Consider the following 11,842-nt stretch of genomic DNA (forward strand, 5'->3'; position numbering starts at 1 on the left):
GAAAAAGACAAGTGTAGAGTCGTCGAAAGCGCTTGACCCCCGTTTAGCAGCATCGAGCCAGGTGGCCCAACCTACGTAAACTCGACCGGCGCCTCTTCAGACAATTCGAATGGTTGAGACGCCTCAGCCCACTCTAGTGGTTGGCCTTGAACAACCATCCTCTGTTGCTGTGTCGTTCCTCCCCAAGAAAAGGAGAAGAAGAAAAGAGCTCACAAAGAAGGAGAGAAGTCTTCTTCTAAGAGAAGTCATCGTGAGGAGGTACCCCTCAGCAATTACCAAGCGGCATATTCGAGATCGAGATTCACATCATTCAAAAGGCTAATTTTCACATGAATTCGGCTGAGCGGTCCGCCATCGAGAAAATGTCTGAAAAAGACATAACCAAGCAGTATTGGAATTGTTGTCCCAGGCGACCATGTTGAACTGGTACCTGGCCGAGGAGAAGAAAACAGTCTCTGGTATGCGCTCTCAATTGGAAGAAGTAACTGTTGTGCATGAGGGGTACGAAAAATATCAAGTTGACCTCTTAGCTAAGTTAGATCAGGCCCACCAGAAGCGCAAGGAGACGGTGAAGAAGGCTAGAATTACCCAGTTAAAGGGTGACCCAATGGTCGATGAGTATAAGAAGCTGAAGGTGAAAATGGATGGGCTACCAAAAAGCACCAAGAGCTGCTCATTGAGAAGGCCGAGTTGAGTAAAAAGAATGAAGGCATTGCTGCCAAGCTGAAAAAGGCAGATGATCAACTGAAGGATCTTAATGAGTTTGTCGTGATCGAGCATGAGGAGGGCTTTAACAAGGCCCTTCGTTAGGCGACTTTCCTCCTAGGTGTCGATACGACGACCCAAGGTTTTGACATCGTGAAGGATGTCCATGAGGGGAACCTGGTCCTGTTGGAAGAGATGTCAGGTAACCTTGGGCTAGTTGAGATTGAGGCAGGTGCGGTAGACAGGAAAGAGGAGATCCAGACAGAACTTGAAGGCAACCGGGAGGTCGAGGATCAATAGTTTTTCTTTTCTTTGTAATTTTTTCTTTTCATTGAGGTGGATTTTTTGCTACTCTTGGTTAAGTTTTTTGTTTTTGGGTTTGGTCGAGCGGTAAACACTGGGCTTTATGAAGTGTTTTCTTCGTCGGCCACTCGAAACAATATGTATATCCCCATTTTAATATGAATACAATGCTTTGGTTTTTGTGTTTTCCTTTTGTCCTTATGAATTTTTTTTTAGAATTTATAATCGTCTGTCTTTACCGCTTGGTCCAACATGCTTCATACGAGACGCATTACTTGCTGATTTTAGTTGGGAATGGTAGGAGTTCTCGGAAGAACTTGTCATTCATCAGTCTGTTATATGAATTCATGTGGGTCGAGCGATAGTGATTCTTTTGGTAACTCGTTGTTCATCGTTCGACTGAGTTGATAGTGATTCCCTTGGGAACTCTCCGTTCACCAACTCGTTGCCAATTGAGTTTATTTAGACCAAGCAGTAATGGTTCTTTTGAGAACTAGTCATTCATCGCTCGACTGAGTTGGTAGTGGTTCCTTTTGGAACTCTTCGTTCACCAACTCATTGCTCATGCACTAAAACACTGTAGAATATGATAATGCAAAATTCCTCGTTCTTTTGATTCAGTATGGCGTTTATACAAAACATTCACTTTAACTTAAGTAAAATTTTAAATGGAATGCATTATAAGTGTTAGGTATAACTTTGTCGTCCGAGTGGACCAAGCGGTAGGCTCCGTTTTCCAAATCTTCAATTATCTTGAAGGGTCATTCCCAGTTGGCTGTCAGCTAGCTTTCCATGTGACCAATGTAACTTATGATATTCCACCGCCACCATAAAAAAACAAAAAAAAAAACAAAAAAGAAAAAAAACTAGATCCTGGTTATTGGAAACACAATGAAGATGTCACTCCTTTCCCCTTTGTAAAGACTTTCAAATCATCCTCAAGGAAAAACACAGCCGTCATCCCAATTTGCAATTGTATATAAACCAGCTCCCAGTCGATGCATGGAACTGAGCAAGACCCACATTTGCTCCAAATTCACATTAAAATCTCTTCTAACAGGAATGCAAGTATGAGATGCTTCAACATGAATCACATTCAGACCTTGTGCTGCCCAACCAAATACACACCGAATAGCAAAGAATGTCGGTATAAATTAAGAGATACTAAATATTTATATATACAACCAATTGCATCTGCAAGCAGCTACTGAATCTTCATCTTGGCTATAATTTGCCAAAGTTCCAGAAAGAAGTGCAAGGAAATTTGGGGTTGTCAGAGATGTGGAAAACTCTAAAGAAGAATTGCAGAAATAATAACGTGAAGCAATCCGTGAATGAACCCTCGAGCCTGTCAACAACCGAAGCCCACTCAAATCAGGTAGAGGGAACTTTGAATTTTGAACTATGCCTGGAGATTGCACCGTTGCAAAAAATGGTTGTCATAATTCACATATTTGGTCCAAAAACTTTTGTATCTGCCCATGGCAATATCCAACCACGGCTTCCTAAGACCATCATAGTGTATAACGGCAGCCCGCTCAATCTCATTTCGATCGACATCTGAACTATAACCAAGGCCAAGAATATGCCACTGTCTGTTCAACAACTCTGTCTTGTTATAGAAAGTGAGCCAGCCTAAAGGTAGACTTCCAACGCTCGACAACCCCTGCAAACATTATCCCAGACATATACATAGGACAATTATTCTATTATAATTTTATTTTAAAACAATATCGGGGGAAAGAAATGAAAAGTTGCTCAAACAAATTAACATTTGTGCTCCATCTTAAACAGTAATTTGAACGATGAGACGTACTCCCCATTATGATTCAACCACCAAAATTAGATACAAGAAGAAAACGCCAATTTTGAATACAAATCTAAAAAATGCCTTGGTGATGTCAAATATTTTGCCTGATAATAGTATCCGATTCAGGTAATTCAGAATCAAAACAGAAACTACTTGGTTAAGGATGCTAAAATGTTAAAAAGATAATCATAATCAAAACTCAAACTATTTGGTTAAGGATGCTAAAATGCAAAAAAGACAATCGCAAGTGATGATCAATACAATTGAGGTTCAAGAACTTGGATGCCAAACATTGTTCTTCAAATTACCATTACCTCATTAATGTCAAGAGTCTAACCCAAGATCTAATGAAATTTACATTGGAGAAATTTGGTTGGGGTAAAATAAGGGTGGACAAAATATCCAAATTGTGAAATCCAATCCATAATAATCCAAATCCATATTACTTCAAGTCTATTTAAATGGATTTTTTCCAATTCAAATCCATACTTTTGTATTTTAAGTCCAATCCACTTAATTGGATTTAGATTAGATCATATTTTGGATTTTGAAAATCCAAAATCAAGGTGCATCTAAGTTGAGTAAGGAAGTTGAAATAAAGGTGAGCCAGCCCAAGCTGAAGATTGAGTCAAGTTAACCTAAGACAAAGGTTAAGCCAAATTGGCCTAGATAGAGTCCAGTCATCCTAGCCAAAGATCAAGCTAAGTTGACCTGGGTCAAAGGGTCAAGTTGAGTCAACCCGGGCTAAAGGTCAAGATGAGTTGGCCCAAATCAAAGGTTGAGGCATGTCTATCAAGTCGAAGATTAAGGAGAGTTAGTCTAGTTTGAAAATCAAAAATTGAGTCTGCCTAAACTAAAGGGTGGAGTCGAGTCATCAAAAACCCAACGTTGAGCCAAGTCAATCGAGTCAAAGAATCGAGATGAGTTGGTCTAGATGGAAGAATTGAGCCTAGTCGATCAAGACCAAAGGTCGAGCCAAATCAACATAGGCCGAAAATTGAGACAAGTTCATGCACACCAAAAGTCAAGTTGAGTCATTCTAGGAGGAAAAATCAAGCTATGTTGGCCTCGGCCAAAGGTCATACTAAATCGGTCTTGGCCGTAGGTTGAGCCCAGTCAACCCAAACCGAAGAATCAAGATGAGTTGGCCCAATATAAAGGTCAAGATGATTTGGCCCAAACCCAGTCAAGCCAAACCTAGGTCAAGTTGAGTTGGTCCCACCCAAGTCTTTTAATAGGCCTTATAGTCAAGTATAATACATTGAACTTACTAGATTTAATCTAATTGACAAAGTGGATTTATCTAGATTTAATCCAATTTAAATTAGACTAAAAGAATCATATGTAGTTGATCTAGTTAAAATGGATCTGGATTATAGATCCAATCTATTTTACTAGATCTAGATTGGATCTAAACTAGATTTTGAAAAATCCAATCCATGACCACCCTTAGGGTAAGATATTGAAGTGCACAAAACTAAATAAATACATTTTTTAAGCGTACCATTTGCAAATAATTGTGATAGACAGCAGTTAAATTGTGTCTCCTCCACCGTTGCAAATCAAACAAGTTCATCCCAAATGCCCATGTGCAAGCATTGATATCAAACCTCTTTCCAATTAACGGATCTGAAAAGTTTAAGAACATGTCAATCCTATGAAATGGGATTTTTCCTTCTTGACAAGTTCCAACTGCTCCAATTACGTTTCCCTTCATATCCATATTCCACAGTGCACTGAGATCTTGTTGTACCACCACATCATGATCAAAGAGCAACACCTTATTTAGAGCAGGAAAAATGTCTGGAAGGTAGAAACGTAGGTAGTTCAATTCAGAGGTGTATCTTGGATCGCTGGAGTTACTTTCCAGGAAGGAATTGTCCTTGGACAACCATTCAAAGTTGTCTATGCTCTGTACGTGGACTGTAGCGTTGCCAGGAGGATTTATCAAGAACCACATTGAGATTGCTGGTAAGTTGAGTGATTTGGTCAATACATGGAAAACAAGTTTCCTCTGTTCCTGCAATTTGGAGTTCATTGTCAAGCTTTATAACCTTAATATAAATACACACTTAATGAAAACTATTAAAAATTGTATATTTATGGAGTAATGAGAGAAGAGAAAATAAAGCAAATGATAACACAGTATTTAGTTGATAATCTATAATTTGTTGCAGTACCTTCATCTCATACTCCTATTTATACTAATAAATCAGCCAGGTACTTGTATTACTAGTACAAAACCAGCCCATTAACAAACTAAACTAAATAAGTAAACAAAACGTGAAATATTGCAAAATTAGGAAAACAACTCCTAATATTGCTTTCTTAATTAGATGATTAATTGATTTTAGAATATTTTCTAAGTACTTTAGAAACTAATATAAAGATATGTTAAGTTAGCATACTTTTAACAATAATTTTCTCAGAGATTCCCACAACTGCAACTAAATTATAATGAATCCACAATTTTACAATATAAAGTGACATGAATTGATGCAGAGAGACAACATTCTTCTGAAAAAAATAAATAAATATATAAACTTATTAGTTTGAGTTAGTGTCTCTTTTCTTTTTCAGCTTTTTCAGCAGTTACATTGGAGTCACCACAGAAACATTAGCTCAAAAAATATTAGAGAGTATCTGTATTGAAAGAAAAAACAACATAAAAGTTAATAAAAAAAAGTAAGTTAGTTTACCTTGGCAGATGAGATAGTAGAGTTAACAACTGCTGCACATGCCAGAACATTGTCAGAGAAGACAGCATAATGATAAAGTTCTGGGCGATGAATATTATTTTCATTTGGAAGTTTTCTCTCCTCTGGTCTCAATGCAAAGTACTCTGCAGTCAACTGCATAGAAAGACAATGAATGCCTTTTGGGGCAGTCCTTGCAGCAAGATGTACAAGATATGTTGCTTGATGTCGCTGAGAACGGACTTGCTCTTCAACCTGACGCTTCATTGTATTGAGTTTGGCAGCCATATTAGAACAGTCAGGAAATGCACGGTAGACTTTAGACAGTGAAGCTTCCATGTGTCTCATTTTCTGCAAAGCACTGTGAACTTCACTTGTTTTCAGATTGAAAAAAAAATTGTCAAATTTTGTTAACAATTCTTATCGAATAAAAAATGAATGTTATAGCCAATCCTAAACCCAGGTAAATGAGTGTGTTAGGCTATTCACAAACAACGTAAAACCCATCAATATACATATGGATCAAAGATAACTCATTTCAGATTTGATGATTTGATCTTTAATCAAACCAGTGACACTGTGATCTATGTAACTGATCTCACCTAGAGGAATAAGGCTTTTGTGGTTGCTGTATTCAGTTCAAAAAATTATCAATTAACAATAGTGATTGTGGGACAAATTGAAGATTCATATTTACTCTCTTCAAGGATCAAAACATTAGCAGTTTTCACTTGAAAGTTCTCGATGCAAGCATAGACTCACATGGGAAATTTTACCTCATTGACAGATCTGAATCATGGGTGGCTTCACCAACTAATAATTCCATCTCTCTTGATAGCCGCTCCAAATCTCTCAAGCGCAAATTGCTGCTTGATGGTGCAATTTTCAAGTATGCCTTGGCTAAATTAAGTTGATCCTTAATCTCTTGAACCTTCTTGGTTGTTACTTCAATATTCTTCTCTAACAGTCTCTGTGAATCATGTATATTCCTAACTTGAGACATGAAGGATAATTCATTCTGCTGAGTTCCCTGGTCTTCTTTTCCGTGTTGATTGAAACCTGAACTCGACAATAGTACAAATTTCAGACAGTCACATATACTTTATCACTTAAGTGGCAATATGTAAGCCCAAAATTAAATAATAAAACATAAACTCATATACACCAACCATTTATTTCCAAAGCGGCGCCTCTGTATCCCGCATTTCTAGATTCCTTAGAATCATGATTGTTTTCTGAATCGTAACCAATTGTTGAAACAAAATCTTTTTCCGTATAAACAACTTGATTTGGTTCATCTAATTCTTCAGCATCTTCCTGAAACTCAAAAACAGGCAGAAAATTTAAAAGTATTATATTTCAATTCACTCGGAAAAGAAAACAAGTACTTAACGCAATGAGGAAAATTCATTATTAAAACTCTTATTACCTGTTCTACAGCATTTAACTTCAAAGTATCCGTCCTGTATGCCTGCAACAAAAATAAATTAATAAATAAAGACAGTTTAAATACAATTCCAAAGGTGTTTGGTATTGTTATAAAATCAAAATTGAAGTTTTACATCGAGAATGAAAAACCTTGATGTCACAAATAACAGATTTAAAACTATAATTCTAACTGGAAAAATACACCTGCAGCACGTATCAAACTGCATCTAAGTTTTATCCTAAAACAAATTCAAGTTACAAAGCGGAGCATAAAAGCTGGTATAGTTCAACTAGCTGCTTTGAAAGGAGGACAAATTTTTCCTCCACTTAAAACAAATAAATCCGAAGTAATACGACTATCCGCCACTAAATTCCGGGAAAGTGCGAGAAATTCCGTTGACTACTCCACTCACCGACACTAGAATTTAAAATCCAGTACTAATAACCAAGGCAAACAACACATCCTCCGGCTCAAACTCTTTCGTGGCAACCAAAATCAAGAAGAGCTAGAAACAGATTTCAAAAAAAAAAAACAAAACAGGAATACGGAGTCTTACAGCGCGATATAACTCTTCGAGAAACTCTCTTCTTCCTGAAACGACGGCCACATAAAGGCGCAGAATCAATCGAAAGAATCACAAGCAATGGTGAAAGAAAAACGACATTGCAAAATAACAAGTAGCAAAGAAGCACGTGGTGAGAGAGAAAGATAGAGGAATTGAACTTACCGAGAGGAGTGAGAAGGTTGAGGCGGTGAGAGACAAAGACAAGGGGAGCGACGACGGAGAGAGAGAGAAGAGAGAGGATGAAAATCCTCTGGCACCGACGGATTTTGCTCATTGATGAGTTTGGTTTTTCTGGATCCTACTGGAGAAGTAGTGCATTACATTACATTGCGTAGATTCAGATCTTGGAGAGGGTATGATGTTTCAACCCGAAGAAACACGCACGTAGGGTTTCACTTACCGTTTGCGATGATAGTTAGTGTCAGCCAGATAGAGAAAAAAGAAACAGAAGCTTAGCTTTGGCCGTGATTATAGTTCCGACACGGCTACCTGTGAGTGACAGTCGGTGAGAACGAGCAAAGTCAAGTAAAATTGACTGCCAAAATTATTTTTTACATAATACAAAAGTTTTCAAACGGCCATTTAAGTTTTTAGAGGAATAAATTCATAATAATTTAATTCTTAAAATAATTAATATATTCTTATTTTTAATGAGACTATTTTTTTTAAAATGTAATTTTAACTTTCTATAATCAATACAACATTAAGTTATTTTGTAAAACAAATCTTATGCTATAACAAAATCTAATTGATTTGTACATCGAAATCAAATTATAATCAGTTAAAAAAATACTAATCATCCATTTACATATTGAATGATTAAAATATTATTTATTACAATATTTTTATTTCTGTTTTATTATGTATATATATAATAAGAAATATGTCTTTGTATTAAAAGTTCAATTAATGTTTTTAATGAAGAGTCGTGAAACGATGGAGCACATAATAAATATTTTTCAGAGTAAATTTTTTATGATAAAATATTCAAAATACTCATGGATTTAATCAATTTTAAATCTTTTATTTTCTTTTATCATTTTTGAAAAGTTAAAATAAAAATAAAGAAATATTTAAAATCCGTTTTTTAATTACTTTTTTAAAAGTGTATTAAACAAGTCAACTATACGCTGAAAACCACCAACTTAGTTTTAAAAAAAAAAATGCTTTTTCTTTTCTATCATCACTGGCCAAAATACACAATTTCAAGTATGTTGAATTATTCTTTTCAGAAACAGATTGATTGAGCTTTTAAGGAAAATGTGAAAATATTGTAATAATCATTATACAATTTATTTTCTTACATTGATTTAAGTAATAAAATATCAAATTAAACAAATAAAAATATATGTACTTTTTGGTATATATATTTTATACTCCTATTTTAGGGTTAAATATGTTGTTAGTTCTTATACTTTGGGGTGATTTTGGTTTTAGTCTCTCTTTCACACTAAGGTACAATTTAGTCCTTCAATTTTAAAAAACTCTCCTTTTCGAGTTTTCCAAGAGTATTATCAGTATGCATAGGAGCCAGCGGTTTCCTATTTTTCTTCTGTGTCACAAATTGCCATAAGTTTGCTTTTTATTTCTCAAAGCTCTATGAATCGATTGTTAAACTCCTACCAGGATAGGGTAAGCCTTGGTAAGTGTTTGTCAAGAAGTCAAACAATCTCTTAAAAATCATTGAATCAGTTATTCAACTATGTCATATATAGCTAGCTTAATGAGTATATGGTGTGTACGCTAGAATGAGGAAAAAGTTGGATGTTATGAACAACTAAANATTAGCTCTAATACCAGTAACTAAATTAGCTGCACACTTATTATTGTTGCCCTACAGGCTGTAACTAATTTCTCATGCTATGTGTGTGCACATTTGCATCAATTCACCTGTGTACATTCACGGATTGACTATGGTTGACCTAGTGGGGGAGGGGAGGAGGGTTTGGGTAGCTTGCATGATGTTAAGCTCAAATCTCATTGTCGCCATTGTGCACCAAAAAAATTATGCACATCCACAACTTGGTAAAGATATCTGTTTTACTCCCATACACCTCTCAATATCTTTCCCACATCAGTTAACTAAGTATGTATGCAGCTTCCCAGTACATCCTTTGGTGGAAGCTCGAAACTCGATATCATTACCTCCAATTTGCCCAATTCAGGTATGTTCTGCATCTGAGTTCTACATTTTCCTTACAATACTTGGATATTTGTTCCCATTTCATAGCCCAAAAATTAATACATAATAAGATATGCTATCATATATTAAAATATAAGATAAGCAAAGTGCCATATTAGAATTTGCTTGTGTCATGTGAATTTTCTTGCAACAAGTTGAGGACTATGTCAACTTTCTCAATTCTAGAAATTTCCTGAAAGCTTAAATTTGATTTTTGAACTCCTATCCTTTCAATTTATGTGTTTGTTTTTTCTGTAAATCTGATATTAGTATACTTAGAAATTGCCACACTATCTTTTTCCCTTTGTTTATGTTTGTTATTTTGTGTTTATAACATCATAATTCCAAGCCCTGTTCCGGCACAAAATTTCAGTATGTTGAGAACACTATAGTATGCCATGATTATCAGGAGATAAAAATTCAAGAAAGTACACAGGTGCTAGGTATTGGGGCAATTCCTCGTTCAATTCTTGTCATCTTAAAGGATGACCTCGTTGATGTTGTTAAAGNTGGAGGTATTCACTTCAAATTTTGATAACTATTGTATCCCATACACTTTGATTTTTAATATATGACTTGATCTAGGGGTTATTACTGCTGGAAATTATGAGCAGGTTTCAATATAATGTGTGGTAGCTCTATTTCTCATTCACTAGTATTTGATCTAAGAAATATAGTCCTTGAACTATGGTTTTTCCTTTCCGAAAATTATGTACAGGTTTGTGATATTGCTGTTCTTGACATCTCAGCAACAACCATTGATCAAGATGAATCAAATGTTAAAAATATTCCTTCAAGTAAAGGTCTGGTGTTGTGCTTGAAGGATGATAACGGATAAGTGATGGAAGTGTTTGGTTTTTGTAATAGATCATGCATATTTTCCCTCTAAACTTATATTAGTTATGCAGGCTTTAATTTTGATATTGAGGATGGAGACAAGGTATTACCAGGTTTCCTTGATTCAATAATTGGAATTCATCGAGGTGAATCAAAGTCTTTTCCTCTTGTATTTCCTGAAACTTGGAAGCAAGAAAATCTTCGAGGTGTTCATGCTCAGTTTAATGTAAGTGTCTAGTGCTGAATAAAAAAGTTTAAGTTTTAGGAACATGAACTGTCATGGTTGTTTTTCCTTTTGGTCCTTTCATTCATGGTTATTAAAAGTCTCTTTCATTCATAACAGGTTGAATGCGAAGAACTTTTTTACAGAGATTTGCCAGAACTGGATGATTCTATTGCTGATAAGCTTCTCCTGGATTAAGGCCGATCAATTTTTTGTAATAATAAATATTGGTTCTACAGTTAATATATTATATATACTTCAAATTTGGTTATATTCGAAGCCTCATGGAAAACCTGTGTTTGGGTTATAATTTCGATATTTTAGCCTTTAGAATTATCTATCTCATTGGTTTATAATTTCAATAATTTATTAGCTACCGAGCATTCAGTTTTTAGTATTCAAATTCCCATTGCTGGGCTTCTAGTTTGCGTATATCAAAGAAAGAAAAAGATAGTAAATTATAAGGGCAAGATGGGAATTGATAACGTAATAAATCATGTACACTCTGAAATTAGCATATTATAACGTACAAATAAATTTACGTCATAATATGTTTAATATATTATAACGTATTTTAGAAAATACGTTATAATATGTTCAACATATTATAACGTATTTCAGAAACTACGTTATAATATGTTCAATATATTATTATAATACACTGGACATATTATGATAGGTAACAGGAAGTTCGTCATAATACACTGGACCTATTATGATGGACTTTTCTGTCCGTCATAAAATGCACAGACTTATTATAACACNCAGAACTATAACGCCAGGTTATCCGTCATAATAAGTCAATTTTACCCGTCATAAAAAGCTATTTTTCTACTAGTGGACTAAAAACATATTTAACCCCCTATTTTATTACATATATATATTAAAATTAAAAAATTATAATAATATATAAAAGAAATACACATTTAATATTCCAATTTTATTCTTATTTATATTTTTAAAATTAAATGATAAACTATTCCTATAATCAACCACTTTTTATACAACTATCATTATTAAAAAAGTTAAATGTATAAAATTACCAAGTATTTTTGTCACTAATATCTAATTATTCTCCTTTTCCACCAAACT

General features: G+C 34.8%; 2 protein-coding genes across 7 annotated transcripts; one reads left to right on the top strand and one right to left on the bottom strand.

The window, feature by feature from the left end:
• Positions 1-1,598: 1,598 nt before the first annotated feature.
• On the bottom strand, positions 1,599-8,052 carry LOC106772762 (probable galacturonosyltransferase 6). 2 transcript variants are annotated; one of them, XM_014659345.2, is made up of 9 exons: positions 7,909-8,052; positions 7,671-7,809; positions 7,500-7,534; positions 6,944-6,985; positions 6,684-6,831; positions 6,291-6,573; positions 5,518-5,875; positions 4,323-4,838; positions 1,599-2,674 (listed from the first exon to the last, which is right to left on the bottom strand). In XM_014659345.2, the coding sequence occupies exons 2-9, from the start codon at positions 7,780-7,782 to the stop codon at positions 2,411-2,413; spliced, it is 1,758 nt and encodes a 585-aa protein (XP_014514831.1). In that variant the 5' UTR covers positions 7,783-7,809; positions 7,909-8,052; the 3' UTR covers positions 1,599-2,410. The 2 variants fall into 2 exon arrangements, with proteins under 2 accessions (XP_014514831.1, XP_014514830.1); XM_014659344.2 differs by having other exon boundaries at positions 7,671-8,052.
• Positions 8,053-9,286: 1,234 nt separating this feature from the next.
• On the top strand, positions 9,287-11,079 carry LOC106771415 (trigger factor-like protein TIG, Chloroplastic). 5 transcript variants are annotated; one of them, XM_022785313.1, is made up of 6 exons: positions 9,315-9,533; positions 9,607-9,673; positions 10,064-10,205; positions 10,409-10,493; positions 10,599-10,753; positions 10,871-11,079. In XM_022785313.1, the coding sequence occupies exons 3-6, from the start codon at positions 10,176-10,178 to the stop codon at positions 10,946-10,948; spliced, it is 348 nt and encodes a 115-aa protein (XP_022641034.1). In that variant the 5' UTR covers positions 9,315-9,533; positions 9,607-9,673; positions 10,064-10,175; the 3' UTR covers positions 10,949-11,079. The 5 variants fall into 5 exon arrangements, 4 of the variants coding, with proteins under 4 accessions (XP_022641034.1, XP_022641033.1, XP_022641031.1 ...); XM_022785312.1 differs by having other exon boundaries at positions 9,315-9,673; XR_002669313.1 differs by lacking the exon at positions 10,599-10,753 and having other exon boundaries at positions 9,287-9,673; positions 10,031-10,205; positions 10,409-10,517; positions 10,864-11,079.
• Positions 11,080-11,842: the final 763 nt, after the last annotated feature.

Source organism: Vigna radiata, chromosome 8, assembly GCF_000741045.1.
Source record: "Vigna radiata var. radiata cultivar VC1973A chromosome 8, Vradiata_ver6, whole genome shotgun sequence".
NCBI classification, from domain to species: domain Eukaryota; kingdom Viridiplantae; phylum Streptophyta; class Magnoliopsida; order Fabales; family Fabaceae; genus Vigna; species Vigna radiata.